The 26,937-nt window shown below is 50.6% G+C and overlaps 1 protein-coding gene across 5 annotated transcripts in view; it reads right to left on the bottom strand.

The window, feature by feature from the left end:
• Nucleotides 1–2,487: 2,487 nt before the first annotated feature.
• KDM2B (lysine demethylase 2B) overlaps nt 2,488–26,937 on the bottom strand; it is a 118,764-nt gene continuing 94,314 nt past the window's right edge. For all 5 annotated transcript variants that reach the window (XM_069557800.1, XM_069557802.1, XM_069557803.1 and 2 more), the window contains 11 exons: nt 18,414–18,638; nt 13,654–13,797; nt 12,336–12,422; nt 11,896–12,156; nt 11,579–11,692; nt 10,873–10,911; nt 10,035–10,714; nt 9,093–9,256; nt 8,841–9,002; nt 8,006–8,224; nt 2,488–3,616 (listed from right to left, as the gene is read on the bottom strand). In XM_069557800.1, coding sequence (XP_069413901.1) covers nt 3,435–3,616; nt 8,006–8,224; nt 8,841–9,002; nt 9,093–9,256; nt 10,035–10,714; nt 10,873–10,911; nt 11,579–11,692; nt 11,896–12,156; nt 12,336–12,422; nt 13,654–13,797; nt 18,414–18,638 — 2,277 coding nt within the window. In that variant the 3' untranslated portion in view covers nt 2,488–3,434. The remainder of the gene's footprint in view (nt 3,617–8,005; nt 8,225–8,840; nt 9,003–9,092; nt 9,257–10,034; nt 10,715–10,872; nt 10,912–11,578; nt 11,693–11,895; nt 12,157–12,335; nt 12,423–13,653; nt 13,798–18,413; nt 18,639–26,937) is intronic.

Raw genomic sequence — 26,937 nt, 5'->3', positions numbered from 1 at the left:
ACTTTGTGGATACTCTCAAAACCTCTTCTCTTGTGTTTGCTGGCAGACCCAAAGCTCAGCCCCTGCTGAAGCTATAGGTGCACTTAATCTGTACTTCTAGTCAGATAGTGAACTCCAGAAATTCAACATTACCCACAAATCACTAATTTGGTGGAGGGGTCTTCAAATCCCGGCTAGTGGGTGAGATAATAAACACACCTAAATAGAAGCCAAGCAGCAGGTATTGGTGTATCTGAAGTTAAATTAGAAAGTTGAGATTTGTTTGCTCATAGTCTCAGCTGAAAACAGCTTATTTACTGTTTCCTCTTGGACTTATATATAGTATCAGGTGCTTGTTTTAGCAGTGAACAAAAACTCCTAGTGGTGGATCTTCTTAGGTATCATTTTCAAACAACCTTGGCTTAGTAAGAAGCAAACACATTTTCAGCCTAATAGGGTGCAATAATAAGGGACTAATTTATTTGGCAGAGGGCAAACATCTCTCTCCGGAACCTGCATTTTCTAGCTGCATGCCATGTCTCTATTTCTGAATAGGTAACCTGTCATATGGATCCACAAGGGAATAGTGACATCTCTTTATCCTCAAGGTACGGAAGGATGTCACTCGATGGGCCATGATATCTCCCTTTGTCAAGGTCAGCATCCCTCGAGGAAAGGGTTGGAGCCTCTCCTCTTTCTTGGGTTAAGATGTGGTCTTACCCAGGAAGTGCTCCGTATGGTTTATGTGCCTTCCATTACTTCATCAGATACAATATTTGGGCTCAGAATAGCTGTTTGCAAGCATCTAGCTTGGCCCAGCCTCATCTAAAGCTCATTCTGAGGAACAGGTCTGTACTGGGATATTCTAAGTACCTTGACATAATGCACCTTCAAGTTGTGAACATGTGTTCACATGTCCAGTCATGAGTTAGTTCACATACCTCACATACACTGTCGTGCATGCATCGTCTAGGAGTGGTTGTGCTTTTGTGTATTTCACAATACTGTAGAGTACAGTGTTTATTTCAAGCCCAGGATGTCTGGAAGCAAGTGTTAAAGCAGTGATGTAGCTGGTACTGTACTTAAAGTCTATACTAGAAGATGAGAAATGTGTCCAAAGTATTATAAACCTATACAGTTCTATATATCTGATTGCATTAGTTAGGTATCTAGGCTACTTTGTTGGACTTCAGAAAAAGTTGAACTTAGGAATGTGCTCTCAGAACAGAACTTGTTTGTGTATAGGGGACTTACTATATAATCCTAACTGGATTGTTTGGTACACCTGGGGGATGGTACTCTGTGACCAGCACACTGCAAACGTGACCAGGAAACAGGGTTAGTTTCTAATGCCGAGATTCTACATGGAAACGACTGTCATCCTTCAGCAGTTCCCAAGGAAGAAGATGCCTTTACTGGACATCAGGGTCAGTCTCACTTAGAGGTTCGCAGCACTCAGGCTGCCAAGAAGACTGCAGCTTGACCTCTGATGTGGGTGCTCCACAATGAGAGATTAGGCTTGTTAAAGGTGAGCCACATTTTTATAAACCATCATGTGTTAATCTTACGTCTGTCAAATGGATCCCCTGAGTTAAATTCCAGGGTGCAACAGCTTCAGATGTCTCCAGTTTGAGTAAGAAAGGATCTCTGGATTTAAATGAATAGGAGGCATAGACCTAGACGGGATCTAAAACCATTTCACCATGGGGGAAAAAAAAGGATTGGGGGTGGTGGTGTGAGTATGAAATGACTATTACTGGGAAAGGTTAGTCCCATGAGACCCAAGTCTGATGGTGCTGTTGATGACTGAGGAAGGAAGCTGGTCTACCTTTATTTTTAGATGACTAGTTGCATCTTTCTGTGATCTCAAGTTGACTTCCCACCTGGGGCAGTTACCTCCTAGCTAAGGGCCTCCAGCCACCCCAGCCTCAGGTCACCAGTTCAGGCTGTGGTCTCCTTGAGTTGCCTCCACTGGAGGCTGAGCAAGTGGACCCCCGTTCCCCCTCTTTGGCAGTGGAAATGCCAAGTGGCTGTGGAAGTTATTTTATATAGGCGTGGTCAGAGGCAACCACACAGGTAAGCCACTCTGCCCCTTAAAGCAGTTCGTATCTAATTCTTACATGTGGACTTACCTTATTAGCTACGAACGGCAAGATCTCTTTCTGAAGACGGAAAAACATGTACCAAGGGGCTGCTGCATTTCTCTGGTGACTAAGAAATGATACCTAGTCTGGCTTCAGAATAGCATACACTGGTGTCGAGACTATGGCCTCTGGACCTCCCAGTCCGCCCCAGAACAAAAACCCTCAAAGTCCAAGAGTGGGTTTTTTTGTACAATTGTTTATACAAATCCAACAAAGGTAAAACTGCATCAGGGAAGGTCTAGGAAAACAACACCTTACAACAGTGGCACTTATGAATGCGTAACTTTACAACTGGGCAACAGCCATGTGCTAAACCTCAAATGAGAACTCAGCTCACTTCAAAGGAGAGAAGAAAAGAAAAGGCTGCGTTGGGTCATTTATTCTATTTCTCGACTCACTGTATAAATTAGATCTATGTAGAATATAAGAGCTCATGCTGGAGCAAACCCCTCCTGAGTGCAAAGGCTGAAGTCTGAATTTCAAAATTTTGAGGGAAAAAAAAAGGTGAATTCTATACAGAGGAAATTTAGCAAAGTGTCTCTCTCACTTTGACTATAATTTACATATATCCACATCATGCTTATGCAATTTCTTGACATACAAAGCAGGCTCTCAACTTCCAGTTAGACATGCTTTTAACTAGAGGTCTTAGCCTGCTTTGCCGGATCTGGGCACGTGTATAGATGGGTTTGTATGAAGTACAGGGAAAAGTTCTCTCCTACCTTAAGGAAACCAGGGAAGTTGGCAATCTCAAAACAATAAAAACACTGGTATGCATTCAAACCTTGCATAAATAACTTTTAAACAATTTGTACAAAAATAGTTCTGCATAATGTAAGATGTAACAAAACCAAACAAACATGTTGAGACGGCAGATGTGGTGTGTGGTCCACTTTATGTTGACACCAAAACCCCCAAAGTTGTCAGGAGTAAGGTGTCCAAAACAAAAAACACCACCACCCCCCCCAAAATTTCCTAAGCTCATGCTTCAGTAAGAGAATGTCGCCCAAGTCCATCCTCCTCTCCAACGGGAATGTCTTCTTGGTAAAGGCCGCCTGAGCAATGGTCCAGAAAGCAGTGCGGTTTTGATTCAGAAAGACCAGAGGAAAGCACCAGGCTCGCTCATCCCCCAAACGGTGGCGGACTGGCTTCTCCCTCGGCGAGACTTGCAAAAGGGAATCGTCTGGGGTTTGTTGTTCCAAGTTCCAAATTGAAAATATTTAAAGGCCCTAGTTTTTTGTAAAGTCTTTCCCCTTCTCCTGGCGTCTCCCCTCCCCTCCCCTACCCCATATTTACATACTTGTCCTTGGACTAACTCAGTTTTTGCAGGAGTTTTTCTTCCACTTGCCCGAACTGGACACTAACAGACATTTCGGCTATGAACTGCTCACAGCCTTCCTTGGTAACTTGCTTGCAGTACCTCAGGTCAATGTGACAGATATTCCCACAGCGTTTGAAGAAGGACAGGCACTGGTCAGTCACCTTATTGCAGTCTGGAGGGAAGAGGACACAGGTGAGGTGGAGGAGGCGTGGAACCGAGAACCCCTATCCCCCTGAGCAGCTCTCCTGTTCCATCTCCTCAGATGGGACCTGGTTTCCTCTGCCACTTACAAAGGTTCATACATGCCTGAAAAACACCCCCAAGTCCACGTAAGAGTCTTACATGTATACATTCTCGCATCAACAGGTCCTGTCCATGTTGTTTTACAGATAAGATCACACGACACACGAAAACAGCTTGCTTTTCATGTCTATACTCCTGCTGACGAACACCTCTCTCTGCATGCTCTTGTGTGCTTACCTGCTCATTCCCAGGGAAGAGATGCTGGGCAGTGAGGACACAGGTAAGGCCGTCCCGGGACCCTCCTGCTCCCCTGGACACCGGCTCTTTACTGCAAGGCCCCACATGCTTGGTCCCCTTCCATGGAATGTCTACCTCAAACCCATGCTGGAAACTAACACTAGAAATGGCTGAAGAGATTCCATCCACAGAGAGCAAAATCAGAACTCCGAACCCTCAACCAAGTATTTCTATCAGTGTGGACTTGGGGTCTGTCATACTCTTTTCTTAGAACTGAACCCTCAGTCAATGAGCTGCAGTGCCAGCTCTCATCCAACTGAGGCCAAGTCCCTACCCTGAGCCCGGAGATTCCTTCATCTCTGGTATTACTGACCTTTGCTCGTCATTGCTAGTATGCATACTTTCATTCTGCTATTGAATTGAGTAGAACAAATGTTAACAGTAAGGGCAAACTGCAGTAATGCACATGAGGCCTGTGCCAGCTCCATGCCAGTCCCTCCAGCTTGCGAGGTGGTACAAAGAAGTCATGCCATAGCACCCCACGAGTCACCAAAGAGCCCTCTCCTCAGGTCTGCACACCCTCCTTGCACAAATGCTCGGTCTTGATACACATTCCAGACAATGCCAACAGAATCCAATCCGGAACAACGAACTCATGAACTCAGAACAAGTGGTAACGGAAAGCTGAGTGCCTCCCATGTTAGCCAGGCAGATGGGAAAGTGACAAGGATGCTGCCAAAGAGATGACTTGGAAGATTAACACCTCAGATTTTCCAAGGGTATCCCCTTACCTCATAATCTCTCAAATATTTGCCCCCATAATCTTACTGTAAAAGTCAAATGAGAAAGGATGGTGTATAAACCCTGTAAGGGGAAGAGATATAAAGCTGGAAGACTTTATACCAGAGTTTGTCTCTGGGCAAGAGAAAGGCTCTAGGCTAGGCACCACCACTGTGGAAGGCAGGAGGGCCCCACTGAAAAATGGGGGTTACAGGGAAATCTACCTGCTGACTGTTGACACGCCGAGACTCCTGTCCTGCCAAGCCCTAGAACACCAGCAGCCTGGCCTGAACCCTTCAGCTGGGAGGTCAAGAAAAGCGTCCTTGGGCAACTTTGACCAGCTTAAGAGGAAAGAGGATGGACGTCAAGTCTGGAGTTCCCCAAAGAAACAACCCATGCTGACCACCCAATGACATCTACAGTCAGTCAGCTCCCACCTTGTCCCAAGAACAGCCCGTCAGCTGAAGAGAAAACCACACGCTGAAGACAGAACTGAGAGGAGCCCCTCAGGCAGGCCCACCGGCCGCTCCTGAAGGAACGCATGGTCTATGCGGAGAAGAAGACACAACCGCCAGTATTCTCAGGATGGACACCACCTGGATCCAAGAAACAAGAACAGGCCACTCCCCAAAGTGCTGAGAACCGGAGCTCTCAAGTTAAAAATACAGGCTAAACCATGTGAGAACTGCCGATTTATGACTTTCTGACCTACATAATAAAGCATTTTCATATGTCTGAAACGAAAAATTCACTGCAATTGATCCTTGAACAACACGTGTTTGAACTGTGCAGGTCAACTTATCTGCCCATGTGTTTCAACAGTAAATACTACAGTGCTACGAATTTGTGGTTGAACCTGAGGTTACGGAGAACATGCGAATACCAAGGGCCAACCATCAGTTATATTTGGATTTTCTACTGCAGAGGGCTCCACCCCTAAGCACCTAAGTTGTTCAGAGGTGAACTATGAACTGTGTAAGAAGTGGGGGAAAACCAGAGAATAGAGCCAAAAGACAAGAGGTGGGGAAAAAGTAAAAGTATCAAGACTACTAAGGAAAGAAAACAGAAGGGAAAGAAATTAAATTCAAGGAAATTTTCCAGAACCACAGAACATATATTTCCAAGTTGAGAGATTGATTATAACATGAAGGTATAATGAAACCATTTCAGACACAGAAGATCTGGATTATGTCCTCCACCAAATGAATAGATAAACCAAGAAAGAAGATACAGGACCAAGGAAAGAGGGGCCCCTACATAAGACAGAGACCAAGGAAATCCTAGGAAGCAGACATGCAGATGGCAGAGGCAGTCAAGTTCAAGTGGGGGCAGGAGGAAAGAAAGCTAGGAGGGTGGTTTCCTACCAAGACTGGTCAAGGGCCTGATGAGTTCATGAGGGTAAAGAATAGTGCTTGAGTCTGTTGTAGAGTCTGTTCAGAGACTGAGCAAACAAAAAGGAGGCAATTATTAACTCTAGGGAAAACAAAAAAATTGTGCAAGGAAAGAAACATACTCATAATACACACTTTGGCTCAACAGTGGACAATACATGCATGGCCATAATGTGGTAAATAACACTGACTTAACCATACAAACTGGGAAGATTTGGGGTGGGAGAGGCGGCAGTGGAGAGAATTTAAGATCAGTAATCCTTATGCTCTATGAGGCAAGTTAACAAAAAAAGCATCTGAGTAAAAAATAAACAAGAAATAGCAATGTAGGCTGTTTGTAAAAGTGGAGGTAAACAAACAGCAAGAGCTCAAAATCTGAAGGTGGCTCCTCCAGGTCAGAAGGAGGGGAGGCAATGCACCAAAGTGGCTTCACTTTTGCTACCAGACCTGATCTGACCACACTGAAGGATCTGGCAGTGTGTCAAGCGCACTCCTTTCTGTGGCAGAGGCTCATTTTACCACTTACAGGAAGAGAAAACATGTTCAAAAGAACCGAGTATAGAAAAAACGGTATGGAGACAGGCCTTCATGCGTGTCACAGCTCTGAACGCAAACGGGGAGACACGCATGCAGGCTCTGAGACAAAAAGATGAGGCGACTGGACTGTGGTGGAAAACAAAATGCAAAAGATGACTCACACACACATATCATGGACATCCTCTTGCTGCAGGGGAGCAGGGGAGGGGATTTAGACAGCTAGCCCTGCTATATACCCTAGTGACCCAGTCAGAGCAAGGGAACGAGTTCATTATTACCAAGCACTTAGAACAAGCTGCCTCCCAGGACCTTCTCCACGGGGCAGCCCGGCATCACTTCAAGACCAATAGCTGAGGTCTTGGTGGAAGCTCACCTCAGTGTGGCTGTCTGTTCGCTGCCTCCTTGGGAGGCCACCACCCCACTGCCGCCCGCCACCAAAACTCCCTGAGGAGGCGGGAGGGGCCTCCCAGGCACTAAGGTACAGCTTTAGCTCATGTGAGCCAAACCTCCCCGCTCCCAGTCGGATGGAGCATTAGCAACAGGAAGGAGGAGTTTCTCAGGAATGAACATGGGCCGAAGAGAGGCAAACAGCAAAACAGCATGTGAATGCTGACCAAGCCAACAGCAGATTAGATTGTGTCAAAATTAGTTTACATGAGGTGAGAATATCATTTACTACTTCCTAATTTCTGGAGGAAAAAAAAGTTTGGTTTTTTTTGGTCTCATCCAAATCTCCCACACCTAACCTGACCATCCCAAGCCATCAGAACAGTACAGGATTAACGGCTGGGCTGAGAATGGGTGGCGTCACCTCGGTGTACCTCCCTGTTGGTCGTGCCCCAAGCCCTCAGGAACATCCAGCTGCATCAGTAAGTGGAGGGAGTGAGGACTCCACTGTGGGGTTTTCTTGTCAACAACGGGCCCCTTGATAGCAGAGTCAGGAGGGGGACACACGAGCGACGACAATGGCAGCCATCAAGCCGGGTATTCCATCCGCCTGGCCTGGCTGCACTGCCAGGCGCCCTCCCACACCTGCTGCTGCCCAGCACCAGCTCATCCACTGAGCCCAGGGAAGCTTTTCTAGCCCTTATTTTGGGTCAAGAGCCACTGCTTTGTGCTCATGTGTGCTCACTGCTACTGGCACTAATTTTTTGTAGCAATTATTTAAAATCTAATAATGCTTAATTGTTTAATGTGTTTCCCCGCGAGACTAGGCCATGTGTCTGTCTTGTTCCCTGGTATGTCACCGCACCTAGGACATGACCCTATAACAAGAGGCAAGCAAGTATTCCCCTACAAATGTGAAATGCCCCCCCCCCCGCCCCCCGAACCATGGGGTCCTGGACAGAGCCCCGTGGGTGCCCCTGACTGACCTGACAGGTTGATTTCGGTTAAGGAGTCCCGGGTGGTGGTGCCCACAGCAGTGAGCAGGTTGATGGACTGGTCAGTGACGTGGTTACAGTAACTGAGGTGGAGCTTGGAGAGCAGGGGCATGTGGCGGATGATAAGCCGCAGGGAGGCGTCTGTGATGTCCAGGCCGGCCAGACGCAGCTCCACGATGTTCCGGAGCTTACTCCGATTGTCCATCTGACCTGAGGGGGGATCGTGGAAGAGGCAACATGTCACCTGGACATGACACTCTGCAAGGCCCACCCGCCAGACGGGACACCTGGGTTTCAATCAGCCAGTGAGTGTCTCCCCTAAAAGATCAGGACTGCTTCCAACATTTGAAGACTAGCATATTCCACGTCAAGTTTTACATTTGCAAATTCTTTAAAAGTCAGAAGACCTACAAACACAGCCTGCATTCCACCCTCAGTGCTGGGCCAATTAAAGCAGAGATAGCACAGCATCTCTGGGTCAGCAGTTTCCTCTTTGAAGGTACGGGTGTGGAGCAGTGAGCCCTGCAACCTGTTCTAGAGGGCTCCATCCCTGAGGCCCTGCCCAGCCACACAGACCCCGATGCTTCCGAGGCGCAGAGCTCAGAAGAACAAGTGAGCAGCAAAGCAGTCAGACCCACGCAGAGCTCCCAAAGTGGCATGATGGGAGCCGCTGCCCTCTCATGGATCCCTTCTGTGCCCAAAGCTGACTGAGAACAGAAGGGCCGAGGCCAGAGAAGGCTTGAGGACACAAGCACCAGACGTGTCTATGGTGGAAACCAGATCCACCAGCACGGCTTGGTCACACCGCCTTTACCTGGCCCCTCACCTGGCCTGTTGTCTGTAGGCGGGGACAGGAGGTCCCGCATCTGGGCGTCCTTCAGCCCTTCTACCCACTGGACATCCAGGGTCCGGAGCAGTGGACAGCTGGAGCTACAGAGGGCGGAGACTGCGATCCACGAGCAGCCGGACAGCACCAAGTCTCGGAGCCCTGGGAGGGCAGAGAGGGGGCCACAGGTCAGGTGACACGCCCCCAGCCCCCAATACTGCACTCTGGGGGGGTCCCTGGTCCAGTGCTCACCAGGCAACCGGTTGATAAGCCAGCTCAGCTGTTTCTTGGAGATATTGGTCCAGCTGAGGTCCAGGGAGACAGGCTGTCGCCGGATGATGCCGCTTAGCATCAGGGGCGTGATGGACTTGCAGTGGTTCAAATCGATGCGGGTCCATAACCGCTTATCGCAGCACCTGGGGGCCAGGCCCAGCAGAAGGGGCAACATCAGAGTTGGGAGCTCACTGGGGGAGCCTCCTGCATGGCTGTGATCAGTCCCCCACCTCCCGAGCCCAAACGGAGGCTCCCTAACTTTGCCCTCTGGACTCTTCTGTTTCTATCTCATTCTCACCTGGAAGAGGCTGCTCTGGGGTCACAGCCCTTTCTCCCCCACCCTCCATGGAAAGTACCAGCACCTATAATGTATTTACTGGGGGCTTTATGACACCTTCCAAAGATCAAATCTCAAAACCACCCTGCAGCATGCCTGTTCACAGATGAAGGTAAGTAACTTGACCAAGGTCAGAAAGCTGGGGACTCTCAAAGCAGGAACACCAGGAACTGGCAAGGTGCCCTTAACCTGGGCTTTTTTTTTTTTTTTTTGGTGCCCTACTGCTTGGTATATGGGATCTTAACTTCCTGGCCAGGGATTCCTATGCCCCTGGCAGTGGAAGCATGGATTCCCAACCACAGGACTGCCAGGCAAGTCTCACCTGGGCTAACTCTTAGAGAATACAGATACCACTTGGTTCTTAGTTCACCTCCCAAGGAGTTAAGCCAGGAAAGCAAATAGGGTTCACCTCTTTCAACAAGACCACACTGACGGGATTCTGGAACTCTCTGAGGATACTGAAGCTGGACTGACTTAGAAGGGGAGAGCATCACAAGTGACGCCCCATGGGGATGCCCCAGCCCACCCTGGTCTAGCAGCAACCTGGCCCCATGGTGCCTCCCCATCTGAGCTCGGCCCCTCACCAGCGGTTCCAGGTCTTGCAGACCCGCATGCAGACACACAAGTCTTGGTGGCTGAGGTAGCTGAAGACGGCCATCCACACCTCCCTGTGCATGACGTGGGCTGCCCCGTCATCGAGGGGCAGCGAGTCGGGCGGGGGGCTGATGGGGGGCGGCCGGATCACATGTCGCTCCATCTGGATGCACTTGGGAGGGGACACGGAGGGAGGGGGCCGGGAAATGACTCGGGGCGGGCTGCGCAGGCCGGGCCCCAGCTGGTGCCGCAGCTCCCGGGGGGTGCCGTTGAGCCCCTTACTGAAGCGGTGGGGGCGCTCGCAGAGGCCCAGGGGCCGCTTGGGCTCCTCGTTCTCGCTCTCAGGCTCCGACTTGATGGGCTGGTGATTCTCCTGGGCCAGGCTACTCTCGGTCTTCTGGATCTCCTGGTTCAGCTCCTTGCTCAGCTCCTTGCTCAGCTCCTTGTTGGGGAGCCGCCGCTTCCGGCGCATCTTCACCTTCTTCTTCTCCTCAGGCCCCTCCGCGCCCTCTGTGCTTGGCCCGGCAGTAGGGGAGCTGGAGCGCGAGTGGTCGCTCTCCCTGGTCTTGGGGGGCGCTTCGGGCAGGTCGTCCTCTGGTTCCTGCTTGAACCGCCGGAGAGGCTTGTTGGGCAGAGTTATCCGGTCCTCGGCGTTCTTCCAGGACCGCCGCTGAGGAAGTGGAGCACACACAGGAGTAAGCCCCCATGCCCAGGACTGCGCCCACCCAGGCCCTCCTACCCTCCAGCCTAAGACTACTGCCCCAAGAGAGGTTCTGGGACAAGCAGGGGGTGGGGGTGCGGGGTGGGGTGGGAGGTGGGAGATGGTACCTTTTTCCTGAAAAGCTTATCTTCTTTGCCGGGTTTTAGCTGTCATGGGAAAGAAAAGATGCAAAGCTTGCTCCCAGGGGTTGTGGGATTTGGTCCCCTCCATACCCAGCCCCACCAAGAATCCACAGTCTCTACAGAGCAGAGGCTGGGGGGTCACCTTCCCAACAAACGCCTGTCTCCTCCGCTCTGGGTGGGCCCTGCCTGCTGGCTTTAAGGACTATCTGGAAGTGGCGGAAGCTGATGGAACTGTCCCCACCCAATTGACCTCCCACCCCTGGACAGACCCAGGGATCCGCAGTCGCCCATTCAGGTCGGACTTGGCTCTGGGAGCCAGGCCTGGAAGCAGGGTCTGCGGGATTTCCCTGCAGATTCTTAATGGCTAAAGCTGGGAGAAGACAACCGGGCGCCACCTCGTGGCCGATGCTGGAAGGGCCGGTGGGTGGAGCGGTGCCGCCAGGATCCTCGGAGGTTCCCCAGATCCACAGGGCTTCCCTGCGGCAGCTTCAGCTTCCCAGGCCCCACGCCAGAACCATGAGCCGGCGACCCGGGGCTGGGGCCTGGGAAGTTACGGTGAAACGGTGTCTGCGGCAGTGGGTTCGAGGACCAGTGGGGCGGGGGCGGGGGCGGGGTGGGAGTGGGGGGCGGGGGGCCTGGAACTCGCGGTCCCGGGGGCCTGGGGCGAGGGGGCGGGGCGACGTGGGAGCACCTGCTGCTGGAAGTAAGTGAGACTGGATCTCCACCAGGGGCTGAGGCTGCTGCCTAGAGGGGGCCTCGGCGAGAGGTGAGAGGAGGAACCGGGGGACGTTTGAAGCGTCGAGGCCTAAATGGGTGGGAAGAGGAGTGACTCGCTGGTTTTCCCCTCCTTTTCTCTTGGGCTGGGCTCTCAGGACTTCTGTGAGTTGCTCGGGCGGCCCACTGCCCGCCCCCGCACCCACCCCCGCCCGCGCGCCCCTGCACCCGGGACCAGCCAGGCCACCCCTCGCTGCCCGCTGCCGGGTCCCTGCCCCCCGCCCCTAAGCGTACTCGCTTGCGTCCACTCAGCTCCTGGGGCTTCTCGTATTTCCGCTTCCGCCTCAGGTGCACGTCGTCCGACTTTCGGCGCAGGATGCCGTCGGGGGGCACCTTCTTGGGGTGCTCGTCGGACCTGCGCCGGGGCGCCTCCTCACACTCACTTCTCCGCTTGGCAGGCTCCTGCCCTTCCTTGTTGTCCCGGTTCATCTTCTGCTCCTTGAGCAGGGAGCCAGGCAGGTTGGAGGCATACTTAAAGCCAGGGCCACGCTTTTGCTTGTAGGCCAAAAACAGAGAAGGAACACACCAACTGTATATCTTTGGACTTGCCCCTGCCCCCGAGTCCGCAGGAGCCCCTCCCAGCTGACATCGCGTGGTGGGGACAAGCTGGGTCTGGCAAGGCCAAGGTCTACCCCTCCCGGGCTGACCCCTGGGACTTGGAGCCCGGCACTCACTTTCCCGGTCTTGCCGGCGTGGTTACACTTGGGACACTCCCAGCAGTTTGGAAGCTCATCGTTGACCACGCCCTCTGACTCCTTAATCTGGGAGGGACACACACCAGTCAGCAAGCAAGGAGGTGGGGAACAAGGCCAGCTCTGCCCCAGGCACTGACAACCCCCTCCCAAATGCTATTTCCATACCACCTTTGACCAAGAAAAAACAAGAGTAGTAGTTAAGACGGGTGGCTCTGGATTCAGGTCAGGATTCAAATCCTGATTGTGCCTCTTCCTAGCTCCATGATTCTGGGCAAATCGCTTGATCTCCGTGGACAAGTACCCTCAGCCATAAATGGAATGTGCCTGTTTCCCTGGAGTTGTGTAAGAGTTCAATGAGGTAACCTAGTGAAAGCAATCAGCTCAGGGCCTGGCACCCAGCAAGGACCCACACACTGTTCAGTCATCTCACAGCGCCATACTGGGTGCTTGGCATCAGCCCGTCAAATGTGCTGTCCCGGTTCTCCTGGAGATTCAGATCCAAGAGAGAGAGAAGTGACCAGGGGCTGGGGGAAAGTCTTAGCACCCCTTTCAGAGTGGGAGGTGGGTGTGTTGGGGAAAAGGGGTAAGTGTCAAAACAAACCTCCGCTAACATCACTGAGGGAAAAGGGGACAGACACCTCAGAGTCGAAGCACCCTTTGAGGCAGGCCCACTGGCAGACCCACCCTCATCTCTCTCAACAGATACACCTGGGCTGATGGGAGGTGCCAGGTATGACGACATTCACTTGAGACAGAAGGCGTGAGGTATGTGCCAGCCCAGAGCAGTAGCTTCCTTTCAAAGGTGGAACCGGCTGCCTAAGAAGGGCAGGTCCAGCATGACAGTCCCCAGGAGAAGGCAGGCCTGTCCTGGGCACACTGAGGGAACAGGTTCCTGGCACAAAGGACAGGAATGCAACCACCTGTTGTTACAAGACCTACCCTCCCCTGGCCCAGGCCTTACTTTCCCAGAAGCCCCAAAAGCAACCCAACTACCCAGTCTCTCTGGCCCAGGTGCAAGACTCTGGGAACTCTGTGGGTCTGAGGTCCTAGCAGGTGGAGTGTGTGCATGTGCACACATGTGTGTGTGCAGAGACATGGGTGTGTGCAAGGTCTGAGCTAGTCCAGGCCCTTCTGCTCTCAGCTCAGCCTCGGATGCACAGAATCCCCCAGACTCCCAGGTCTTCCAGGGAAAGAACTTACTCCCCTCCACCCCAACCACCCCCAGCGTCAGCACCACAGAGAGCGAGCCAGGGTCAGGTGTTGAGCAGTGCAGCCCGATGCCCCCAAGCCTGCTCACCTTAAGGCATCCAGGGTGGATGATTTCATTGCAGATGGAGCATTCCATAAGCATGAGGTTAAACTTGCCTTCTTCCTCTTCCACTGTGTCCTCTTTTCCCGCCTCGCCACACACCAGGCACACGGCGGTGTGAGGCAGCACTGGCTGCAGGGGAAGAACACAAGGGAAGTCAGCATGGCTGGGACCCTGGGGTACAGACCAAAGGCAATGAGCTCCCCTCAGGCCTTCCAGGAGCCCTGGGAGAACCAGCCCAGGGCTGCCACCGTTCATTCATTCATTCATTCAAATCCTTATCCATGTACTACCTCCACACGCCAGGTACTGTTCCAGCACTGAACCAGACAGAGAGAAGTCTCCGCCATCCTGAGCTTACATTTTAGTGGAGAGAAGCAGACAAAATGAAGAGTCTGTTAGATGGTGACAAAGGAAATGGAGAATAAAGCAAGGGGGGCCGCCAGGGGAGAGATGAGGGAAAGGAGGGCTGACCTGAAACACAGAGGTCAGGGACCGCCTCATACTTGAGACAAGACCTGCAGAGGGAGGTGGGGCACAAACCAAGCCTGGATGTGTCAGGGCTGAGGCTGTATCTCTCCAGTGGCCATCAAAGCACGGATTGAGGATTCTGGGTCCTCAGGACTTTAAAGGGAGGTCAAACTATGTTCAGAATACCACCAAGACGTCATCTGCTTTTTTCACTGTGTGAGTGAAACCACTGGTGTCAGGCTCCAATATGCCTGGGCAGTCACTGGGCCATTCCTGGCTATATGCTCCTTAAACAAATGGCCAGTTTCATTTAAGGGTATCATCAATAAAGCAGTAGAAATGATTAATTTTATTAAAAGTCTGACCTCTGAGGTCACACCCTTTTCAGATTCTGCATGACAAAATAGGAAACAGCCATTAACTATTTTAGCTGAACACCAAAGAATGATGGTTATCTAAAGGAAAAGCACTTGTGACCAAGCTATGAGCTGAACTGGCCACTTTCTCCATAGAACATCAGTTTTTTTTGGAAAGAATGACTGATTTTAAAAAAAAGGGGGGGTGGGTAATGGCACATTTTTTCAAGGATGAAAATAAGTGAGCCTGTCACAGAAAAATAAGGCATTTGTTGCAGATGATGAAATACAAATTTTCAAACAAAAATTAGAATTTTGGAAAACTTACATTAACCATCATGAAATAGACAACTTCCCAATACTTAAAGACATTCCGGAGGACACTAGTGTGGTGTTCACACGTGCGTTCATTCATTTTTTTTTTTAACACTGTATAACACTATTTGCCCCGACTTGGAAAATCTGTAAAAACTAAGTGAGCCAGTATTTTCCAAATGTCCAGTGTCTGATGTTACAATATTATGCAGGAGTACATGAGGGGCAAGAAAGACTAATGAATTTTAATGTAACAGTATGAAAAGTGTGTTGATACAGTTTCAGATTCCACATTGCAACTAACCAGGGAGCGCTTGCCACCTGTCCCATTCTGGTGGTGCATCAGAATATTCACAATTCACTGAAAACACTACAGTAAAAGACTCCTCCCTTTTCCAACTACGTATCTATGAGCCCAAATCCTCCTCAAAGAGTTCTTTGAAGCATTACTGCAAGAGAATAAATACAGGAGCATACGTGAAAACCCAGGTCTTTTCTAATGAACCAGGCATAAAATAGATTTACAAAAACATAACAATGCTATTTTTCCTACTCATCCCTTTTGCTTTGGAAGATGGTATTTCTCATAAAAATGTTGTTTATGCTAACATATAGTGTGGGTTTCTTGTCATTTTTAAATGAATTCAAAACATTAAAAAAATTATTATAGTAATGTTAATAAATAAATAGCCCACATAAACAAAAGCTCTTTGGGGGCTCTCATAATTTTTAAGAGGGTATCTGGTGACCACAAAGTCTGAGAGCTGATGTAGTCCTAGACTGTAAACCCCTGTGGGCAGGCTCTCACTCTCTCCTCCTTATACATGCCCACCTCCCAGTACTCACGATCCAGAGGAAACACACGGCCAATTTTTAGTAAACTGAGTTAGAACAGCTTCAAATAAGCTAGGATATACACTCCACCGGTAACTAGTAAAAGTCTGTAAGATGACAACACATTTCAAGTGAATGGAACACGGAAGTCAAAGGAGTTCTCGTTCATTCAGGTGAGGAGGGGCAGACTCAGAGGCCAAGTGAATGCAGAGACACCGGAGGGGAAGCCCCGGCCCAGGCTTGAGGGAGAGGGTGCTGGGAAGGGATCAAGTCAGTGGGAGAAGCGTCCTTGAGAGAGGGTGCAAGGGAAAGCGGCCAACAGGAAGAGGCAGACCCACACTTCAGGGAAAATGGCCTGAAGAAGCAGGAGGGGGCAGAGGGTCTGCCTGGGTCACAGGTGGATAAAACATGGCAAGAATGCCCCAACAGATGGGGAAGGCTGGAAGAAGAGGACAGAGGGCTGCGCTTAGGCTGCCTTTGCTATCAGTCCCAGAAACGTCAGACTGGGGACACACACAGAGGTGAGATTTCCTACAACCGACAATCCTTTTGCCAGGCACCAGGCCAGACAGCAGGGCTGCAAAGAAGAGGTGACGGCAGGGACAGGTTCCTATACCTGGGCCTGGTTCACTGGAGGGAAGGCAGGGGTGAAAGACAGCACAGCCAAAGAGGAAGAGACCGTCCCGGGACTGCGCTGACGGGCCAGGGTTTAGGTGACACCGTTCTCTAAACCCAGAGTCCCTACTGACAACCTCTTAATTCGTGACAGAATGCAACAGGTCATGGACCCTCACTCCAGAAAAATGCACACACACTCATGCACACAGATAACAATCTGTATTTAATTTCAGGGGAGCGTTCAAATTCCCTGAAATCCATTCCAATGGTCTGGGTACAGGTCATAAAAACACAAGCCATGAAACTTTAAAATTCCTGCACAGAAAAGAAAAAGACTAGTGACTAGTCAATAGAGCAAAAAGGTAACCTACAGAATGGGAGAAAATATTTACAAACCATGTATCTGATCAGGGGTTAATATCCACACCATACAGTGAAGAACTCCTACAACTCAAGGACAGAAATGCAATCCAATTTTAAAATAGGCAACGGACTTCAACAGATATCTGTACAAAGAAGGTCTACAAATGACCACCAATCACATGAAAGCATGCTTGACATCAGGAAGCACCAGATAAATGTGAATCAAAACCACAATGAAGTAGCACCTGGCACCCACTAGGAATGCCCACTATCGTAAAAAAGAAAACAGCAAGTGTTGTGGAAAATAAGAAGGAAATGGAGAAACTGGAACCCTTGTGCACCACTGGTGGGCAGGTGAGACAGAGCAACTGCTGTGGGAAACAGTATGGAGATTCCTCAAACAATTAAAAACAGAACTACCGAGGGATCCAACAACGGTACTTCTGAGTAAATATCCAAAGGAATCCAAAGCAGGATCTCAAAGGGATACTGGCAGGCTCCTGTCCACTGCAGCATTATTCACAATAGCCAAGAGGTGGGGGCAACTTAAATGCCCATCAACACATGAACAGAAAGAGAAAATGCGGGGTATCCATACACTGGAATATCAGTCATCCTTTACAAAGAAAACCCTGGCAAGGATGAGCCTCGGGAACCTTAATGCTAAGTGAAATCGACAGACCCTGCCCTATTCACCTTCTAAGACATGTAAGAAGTAGTCACAATTAGAAACAGAAAGTAGAAAAATGGTTGCCAGGGGCTGGGGTGGAGGGTGGGGGGAGGTGCTGTTCAATGGATATAGAGTTTCCATTTGACAAGATAAAAAAGTTCCACAGATCAGTTTGCAATAAAAGAAAAGTACACTGGTAATATCACTGACATGTACATTTAAAAATGGTCACAGAAGTTATTGACCACAATTAAAAACAGAGACAGAAAATACAAGCAGTACATGTAGGAGGCAGAGGAAGGTGCCCAGGCTTGAAGCAGCAGGGACACAGGAGGAAGGCTCCCTCGATGCCAGGCTGGGCCTGCAATGGGCTCACCTGGGCCGGAGGCCTTGATCCTCCCGCTGAGCCTGCTGTCCCCGGGGAGCAGGGAGATCGCCACTCCCTCCCTGGGGCTGGAGGCACAGTGCCCTAAGGAAGGCAGAGTGCGTCAGTGTGTACAGGGCAGATGCAGGGCAGAGCTGGGACCCCGCCGAGTGGCCAGAGTCGGTGCCCACCGCCCTGTCCAGGGGGGAAGCAGGAGGCCAGGTCTGGTGGGGCTGGCTAGGCTCTCCAGCAGCCCACTCCTGGACCCCATAAATCAGTCCTCTTTCTCTGAGACGGCCCCTTCAGGAGGGGCACTGACCTTCCACCCAGACCTCTGACTTTGAAGGCAGGACAGGAAGGAAGGGAGGGCCCACAACCATCATGAACTGGACCATAAATGTTGGCAACGGGGTCAAAGACAGGACAGGCTGCCCCGACATCTTTAATGGCTGAGACTTCAAAGTACTGGGTCATCAAGGGAAGGAAGGAGTTTAAGACCATCGGACTATGAAGAAAAAGGAGCCGCAGCACATGGTAGAACCATCCCGGAGGCCTGCAGCCAGCAATCTGGAAACAGCACTAGGGGCCCCCTCTCTTTCCAGGAGGGAGTGCCCCTCCGGGATTTCTGCTGCGGCCACACTGTCTTTCAGCGGAGGGACTTGCCGAGAGCAGCCCCACGCGGAGGAGGCGGGAGGAAGGAAGGGCTGCCCCTCTGCGAGGCGGGGGCGGGGAGAAGCACGGCCTGGGGCGCACTCACCGCGATGCACTGCCTCATGATGCAGCTCTGCTTCATCCGCCCGGGGCCCCCGAACTTCTTCATGTCCTTGCAGAAGTGGCACTCGCCGCACTCCGTCCGCAGGCAGGCCTCGCACTTGCGGCATCGCGTCCGGCGCCGGCGAGCTCCCGCCGTGGTCCGGTTGGCGGCCAACTTCACCGCGGAGGCCGGGCCCAGCTTCCCCTTGGGCCGACCTACCGCCCGGTTCTGCGGGAGAAGACACGGGCGTGACGTGGTGAGACGGCCGTTTAGCGGTAAAGTGTGCCCCACCCCTCAAAGACATACTGAAGTCCAGCCCCCACCACCTCAGAATGCGATCTTATTTGGAAACAGGGTCTTTATAGAGGAAACCACTAAAATAAGGGCCTGAAGGGGTACGTTGCTCCAGTGGGGACTGGTGTCCTTGTGAAAGGGGGCACGTGGACGCAGCAGAGAGATCTTATGTGAAGACGCGTAGAGACGGCAGAGAGACGACTGGAGGGCCCCAGTCTCCAAGCCAAGAAATCCCAAGAAAGCCAGCGGACGCCAGAAGCTGGAAGAAGAGAAGAAGGGTCCTCGCCTAGAGCCTTCCGAGAAAGCAGGGCCCTCGCGACACCTTGACTTCCAACTTCCAGGCTCCAGACGGGATCCGTTGTTTGGGGCTTCATTATGGCAGGCGCAGAAAACTGCGGGCTACATCTCCTGCTTCTGAGGGCAGCTCAAGGGCCGCCCGTGGCCCCCACGCCTCAGGCCAGGCTCCTCAGGCCACCCGTGTCTCCGCGGGGAGCCCGTCCGCCAGGAGCACCGCCCCCTCCGCACACCGCCCGCCCGGCTAAGGCCAGCTCTGGCTGCAGGGCCCGGTTTACACACCGCCTTCTCCCGGCCGCCCTCCCTGACCGCCTGCTCCGGCCGGCCACAGCGTAACTGCCCATCCTCCTGTGGGAGTCTTCTCGAGACAAGAGCTCGGGAGGCAGTTACGGAGGGTGCTTGTCGCCACTGTCCCTCCACAAGGCGGCTGACACCGGGCATGCGCTCAATAAACCAGACCCCGGGAGAAGGAGACCGGAACACCAAGGAACTGATTTGAGACCTTACCCACACGGACTCCAAACCCTATCAGAGAAACACAGGTGACCAGAAAGTGCTGGCGAATGCTGAACAGGGCACGAGCCAGCCACACGTCCTGCTCTGAGACCCTTACAACCTGGCCACCAGCTCCAGAGCCTCCTGCAAACCAGGACCGGAAGCCAGCTGCTGGGACACTGTCCACCCGGGATAAGATCTGGGAAAGACCTGGATGGCAGGGAGAGTCTGTCCCGCCTGGAGCAGCTTTCTGTCTGCTGGAAAATGGTTCATCCCTCGGTCAGGGAGACGCACTCTCTTCCCAAAACTATCTAATTGGCATCGAACGCTTCAAGCCCTTAGCCAGCTTCATTCCATCCCAGCCCTTTCATTTAAGTTGCTTGCCAAACTTGGATCCCTCAGCAAAATCCTGCCCCGCGCCAGCTCCCAGGCCCAGAGGTGTGGTTATGCTGTACCACAGTGCAGAGAAAGTCTTCCTTCCAGGGACCCGGCCCCGACAATACACACTTACAGTCCCCTCCCCAAAAACTACATGGGCTGCTGAGAAACTTACAACCACATCAGCAAGGAAAAGAGCCCACGTTTCTCTGAGAATCATGCCTCACTCCCACCATCTTCTCTGACTCTTGATCCCTCTCAACTTGCTCTCAACTCCAGAGGGAAGGAGACCGAGCTCTGCGGGTCCCTGCGTCCTCACTGCCCCTGCCCGGACCCCGCCATTCCCGCCAGACCACACCAGTGTCCCCAGGCGGGGTACAGGGCTGTCCCAAGGCAAGTTACTCCTCCTGCAAGCTGCGGAGGGCCTCCCTGCACACCACACACAGCCCAGGGAGGTCTGGGGGGGTGGGGGGTGGGGCGCGAGTCATGCACGGGGGCAGTTCCACAGCCCTGGCAGGCACCTTCAGAGGGATATGTCAGCCTATGCAACACCTGTCAATTCAGGTCTGGTCTTGCTGCCAGATGAGTAGTGGAAAAAAAAAAAAAATCAGTTTTCAGAGTCTCTAGATTTGAGAACAGCAAGTAAGGGACCGTGGACCTGAACATGAAGCAGCAAGCAGCCATGACAGGGACGGTGACCACAGTGCAGGTGGGCACTTGCCAGGGGCCTGGCATCCTGCTCATCACTTCACATAGGGCATCATCTAATTTCCTAGTAACAACCCTGTGGGAGATGAGGAAACTGCGGCTAGAGGGTAAGTGACCTGCCAAAGGTCAGGAAGCCAGCAGAGGATGTGCGTACCCTGCAAGTGAGTGTAAACGCTATAAACCAGAGTGATGCGCAGGCCGAGTAGAATGATCGCTCCCAGATCCACGGGAACTGACCACATGCCCTGGAAGGGGCCCACAGCTAGTGCCTCGACGCCCTCAGTAGAATGGAGGCCGACATGAGGTGCAGAGGAAGACATCAGTTTCCAGAGAAATGGAAACCAGCAAGGTTTTTCCCTCTCTTTACATCCCAGAAGACTGGTAAAAAGCCTGAGTCCAGTTAGCAACTCACTCCTCAAATCCCTGAAACATGGGAGATTCAGAGCTACAAGTCAGGTACAGAGAGGAGAGCACACGGTCTAGCCCCACAGACAAAACCAAGGCCAAGGAACTCACACGCTGACCCTGGAGCAGGAGAGTCTAAGGACTTAGCTTCTTTGATGAAGGGAAAAAATTCCAGGTGTCCAAAACTGGCTTCTGCCTCCCACTCAGGAGCATCAGGTATAAACAGCCGCTGAGTACCCCTGGCCTCACTGCCCACTTGGAACTATGAGAGTTGGGTCAAATCGACCAGAGTCATAAAGCTCATACTTGACTCTGAAATAAACCCACTTTCCTTTGCTTCCCAAAGTTCATTTTCATCTGAAGAAGCACTTTCCCAGGCTATGGGAAAACCAAATCTGTCTGGATCTCGATGGCAGCTGAGACATCCTGGAAAATGACAAGAATCAACAGTGGACAATGCCTCGAAGGAAGAGGTTTACGGGCGGCTGCTTCCAGAGACCCTGATTCAGGCCCTCTTGGCCAGGCCGCCAGACAACCAGAGAAGCTCCTGCTGCCTGCAGCTTCGTGGGCCAGGGGGAGTCAACTGCTCCGGAGTCAACTGAGCAATACCTGAAATGCAGGAGCCTCATAAAGACCACTGAGAAAATTAACAGGTAAGATCAGAAGGTCTCTATTAGGGAAGGTGACGCTTCTATCCTAACCTCTTTTGGGTGACACCTAAATGTTCCCAAACTTCTTTTAGTCCCAAATTTTGGTGTCCGACTCTTTGTGACCCTGTGGACTGTAGCCCGCCAGGCTCTTCCGTCCACGGGATTTCCCAGGCAAGAATACTGGAGTGGGTTGCCATTCCCTTCTCCAGGGATCTTCTCTGGATCTTCCCAACTCAGGGATCAAACCCAGGTCTCCTACACTGGAGTTGGATTCTTTACCACCTGAGCCACCAGGGAAGTCCAAACCAATACTCCATTCTACTCTATCCTACCTGTACCTCTATTCAAATAACCCAGGATGGTCCTTTGTTAATTTCAGCCTGAAGTGTTCTCAGCAAAAGGGAATGGTAGCAACCACTGACTTTCACATACAAACCAGCCTCCCAAACCCCAAGGTTTGTTGATTTTATCAGCTCAGGACTCATAGTCTCAGCTCCATCTGGTTAGGAAAATTGAACCCACACAGATCTTAAGTATTTCAACACTTTTTCCCCATCAACATCTCATAAGTATCATCCCTTAAAAGGAATGTTATTGATAAGAAAGTTTTAAATAATGAAATTTTAAAAAAGTAATACTACTGAGATAGTTCACTCATTCCATAAACATTAACTGAGTGCCTCCTATCAGATCTTATTCTCCAGAATAGTCATGGGCAGAACCTTCAATCCCTCATCTCTAAAATATTGGGACTAACATTATTTGGATTAACCTGAATTAATAAAAAGACATCCCACGTTCATGGACTGAAAGACAATACTGTGAAGAGGGCAGTACTCCCTAAAGTGGTCTACAGATTCAGGGCAATCCCTATGAAAATCTCAGCTGGTTCATCTGTAGAAACTGAAAAACTGATTCTAAAATTCATGTGGAGGGACTTCCTTGGTGGTCCAGCAGTTAGCACTCCACACTTCCAGTGCAGGGGGCAGGTTGGATCCCAGATCAACTGGAGAACTAAGATCCCACAAGCTACACTTCATGGCCAAAAAAAAAAAAAAAATCATGTAGAAACACAAGGAACCCGAAAAACCAAAACAATTTTGAAAATGAAGAACAAAGTTGGAAGACTTACACTTCCTGATTTCAAAACTTACTTCGAAACTACAGTCCCCTGATAGCTCAGCTGGTAAAGAATCTGCCTGCAATGCGGGAGACCTGGGTTCGATCCCTGGGTTGGGAAGATCCCCTGGAGAAGGGAAAGGCTACGAACTCCAGTATTCTGGGCTGGAGAATTCCATGGACTGTATAGTCTACGGGGCCGCCAAGAGTCAGACACGACTGAGCAACTTTCACTTCACTCACAGTAACCAAAACAGTATGGTACTAGCATAAGGACAGATATACAGATCACTGCACTGGAACTGAGAATTCAGAAATAAAGTCCCATAAATACAATATTTATGACCAACTGATTTTTGGCACTTATGTCAAGACAATTCAGTGGGGAAAAGAACAGTCTTTCCGACAAATGGTGTGGGGATAAATGGATATCCACATGCAAAATGATGACGCTGAACTCTTACATCACATTACATACAAAAATTAACCCCAAAGTGGATAGAAGACCTTAATGTGAGAGCTAAAACCATAAAACTCTTAGAAGAAAAAATAAGGATAAATCTTCATGACCTTGGGTCAGGCAATGAGTTTTTGAATATGATACCAAAAGCACAGGTGACAAAAGAAGATAAAACTGGAGAAAATTTTAAACTTATGTGCTGAAAAGGGCACTATCAGGGGTTTCCCAGGTGGTCCACTGGCTAAGACGCCACGCTCCCAATGCAGGGTTCTGGGGTTCGATCCCTGGTCAGGGAACTTGATCCCATGTGCTACAACTAAGACCTGATGCAGTCAAAAAAAAAAAAACAGCACTATCAAGTAAGAAGTACAGAGAGTGGAAGAAGTTATTTGCAAAGTATACATCTCTTAAGGGGCTAGTATCCAGAGGGTATAAAACAGCAACAACAGAAAGACAACTATCTCAGGACTTCCCTATCAAGTAAGAAGTACAGCGAGTGGGAGAAATTATTTGCAAAGTATACAGCAACAACAGAAAGACAGCTATCTCAGGACTTCCCTGGTGAACCAATGGTTAAAACTCTGCGCTCCCAATGCAGGGGAAGCTGCGTTTGATGCCTGGTCAGGGACTGAGATCCTCCGCGTTGCAACTAAAAACACAAGTGCTGCAACTGAAGATCCCAGACAGAGCAGAGAAGGTCCTGCATATGCTGCAACCAAGACCGGCGCAACCAAAAGGATTCAAGCAGATACTTCTCCAAAAAGAGACATAAGAAATGGGCAATAAGTGCATGAAAAAGTTTATCCGAACTAGGCCAATAAGGCATGTGATCTGTGCCAGAGACTCATTCATTAACCCCCTCACACTCACACCCACCCACCTATCCACTCAACTGTCTTCTGGCTGTGAATTATACACAGATGCAATGCTAGGTGCTGGGACTACAAACCTGATTAGTAAGGTGTTTGTTCCCTACTCTCAAAGGCACTACAGTCTAGGGGGAGAAAGCTATGTTACTGCATAAATGCACGGCAACACAATGATGATAAAATCAAAAGCTAACATTTACTGAAGTAACACTCTTTTTCAATATTTGTATTGATAATCTATGAGGGAGGAATTATTATTTTCTTTCCAGGTGGTTCTGTGGTAAAGAATCCGCCTGCCAATGCAGAACACGTAGGAGATACAGGTTGGACCCCGGGTTTAGAAGATCCCCAGAGGAGGAAATGGCAACCCACTCCAGTATTCTCGTCTGGAAAATTCCACAGACAGAGGAGCCTGGTGGGCCCCAGTTGATGGGGTTGCAAAGAGTTGGACACGACTGAGCACACACATCCATTTAGAAATAAGGAAACTGAGGCACAGAGCAGTTAAGTGATCTCCTTAATGTCATACTGCCCATAAACGAGAAGCCAAGATAGCCAGGCAGGGGCCCTACAGCCTGGACCCTGGCATGCTGACCCACAAGTGCCTCATCTCACAAGGAAGAGAGGCTGAGACAAGTGTCACATACAGTGGCTGTCACTTAAGTGAGTTTTAGAGAGAAGATAGGCTGCTGCAGGCCAGGAGGAGGGGTGGGGTTCAGGAGTGAATATTCTAGGCAGAAGGAAGAGTAAGATAGAGAGAAGAAGTTAGATGACTCGTACAAGGAATAGCTTGATACGGCTGCTGGAAAACAGCCCTGAGGTGGCAGGAGCCTAAACCTGCAGGGCCCCATAGACCACATTATGGTGTTCTGCATAAGAGCTGTTAAAGGGCTTTGCATGCAGGAACAAAACGATTGTATTCTGGCTACAATGCAGGGAGTGAATTTTTTGGGTGGTGGGCAAGATGAAAGACAGGGATATGAATTGAGGATGCTACACCAGTCAGGCCGAGGGTTGTGAAGGCTGCGGTAGAAGCCACAGAAGGAATGTCAGGGAGGGGAAGAGTCAGGGGTGTTGTAGAAGCAGAGCCAGTTTAGAAGACCCGGCAGGCTGACTGCAGGTGGGGCTTACAAGCACGAAGAGTCCTGGAAGACTCTGAGGTTTCAGGCTTGAGCAACAGGAGAGAGGAGAGAACACGAATTCACTGTAGACACATGGAATCCGAGGAACCCATGAGATATCCAAGGAAGGTGGCCAGTAGCGAACAGCCAGGAGGGACTGGAGCTGAGGCACACGGCTGGGAATCAGCATCGTGTGGTGCTGAACTACTTAAGTCTATAGCGTTGTTCAGGGAGAATGGACAGCATGGACCACAGGGTCCTGAGCAGTACCTTCAGGGGAGAAAACATCCAAGGGCCGGGTGACAAAGAGCACCCTACTGAGGAATGGCCAGAAGGGCAGGAGAAGCAGCAGGAGTTGGTGGCATCGCAGACGGAAGCCAGAGAAGAGCTTCAAGGAGGGAGCAGGCCAGAGTTTCAACTGTCAAAGGAGTCAGTCAGGAGAACAGTAAACACGGCTGTGTCTGTACGATTTGGTGTTCCCCACCAAACTGCCCCAAACAGCAGCCCACTGACACCTGGCCCCAAGAAGGGTAGCCAGAGCCCCCAAACAGCAGGGAAATCTTTGTCATGCTAACGTTACCTTCAGTTGTATAACAGATTTTTTTCAACATCATGTCTATTCCCAGATCTTCAAGCATAATGGATATCCCAGGAAAGGCTGGTTTTGAGCTGCGCTGCAGGCTCCTTCACACACACCTGCAGACTCCAGGGAGGGTTCGGATTTGTTTATATACCAAGAGTAAGGAGCAAGAGAATAAAAACACAGGAGCTACCAGAAACCCAGGGGAGGGGTGGGCCTCTGGAGAATCCAAGCAAAGCTGAAGACCTTTATCCCAGAAAAATGCACATACACACAAGGGCATAAAACTTTCGTATATAATTTGGGGAGGGGTCAGGGACCCATTATGAAAATGTCACTCTCAGTATTAACAGTTACAGAGAATAGTGCAGTGATTACAGCCATATAAACTTCTGAGATCTTCTTCATCATAATTTCCTAAAATTCTTTTTTTGGCCGTGCCACGGAGCATGTGAGATCTTAGTTCCCCAACCAGGGATCGAACCCATGTTCTCTAAAGTGGAAGCACAGAGTCATAACCACTGGACCACCAGGCAAGTTCCCTTAATTAGTACTTTTAACAAACAAGCAGTAATCATTTTTAGTTAAAAGAAAAAAAAAAGGAATAACGGTATTTACTCTTCAGCAGTTTAAAAAAAAAAAACAACACAAGATGGGATTCTCCTTACTAATAGCCCTCAAACTAAAAAATCAGAGCTGAAAAGAATCTTCCCGCACATTCTGCACTGGAGAAGCAAAGGAAGTCCATGGGAGAAGGCCCAGCCAAGGGTCTCTCCCATTGCACAGGCCCAACACTGGGAGCAGGAGAAACCCAGGGTACTGTGGGAAGGTGAGGGGCAGAAGGCCAGCTTGGCGGTACACGCGTAAGGAAGCCTGATGCCGCCCAGGACTGGACAGCACCCTCCAGTGGGGACCAAGGAAGTGCAAAGACTTTTAAGGTAGAGCAGGCAAAATTCTGATCAAGGGTGAGAGGCCAGGCTCAGCTGCAGGGACAGACCAGGTAACAGAAGCTTCCTGACAGGGCCTCCACTGGGGCCCTTCACGCAGCAGGTGGCTGAGCATACCTGCATGCCCACACTCCAAGACTTGTGCCCCTCCTTGAAGGAGACTTCAGAGGAGAGTGGGGTCTACAGTCTGTGAGCTGTAGATGCCAT

The sequence above is a fragment of the Ovis canadensis genome, chromosome 17 (assembly GCF_042477335.2).
Source record: "Ovis canadensis isolate MfBH-ARS-UI-01 breed Bighorn chromosome 17, ARS-UI_OviCan_v2, whole genome shotgun sequence".
Classification (NCBI taxonomy): Eukaryota; Metazoa; Chordata; class Mammalia; order Artiodactyla; family Bovidae; genus Ovis; species Ovis canadensis.
This window is presented reverse-complemented; position numbering and strand designations above follow the sequence as displayed.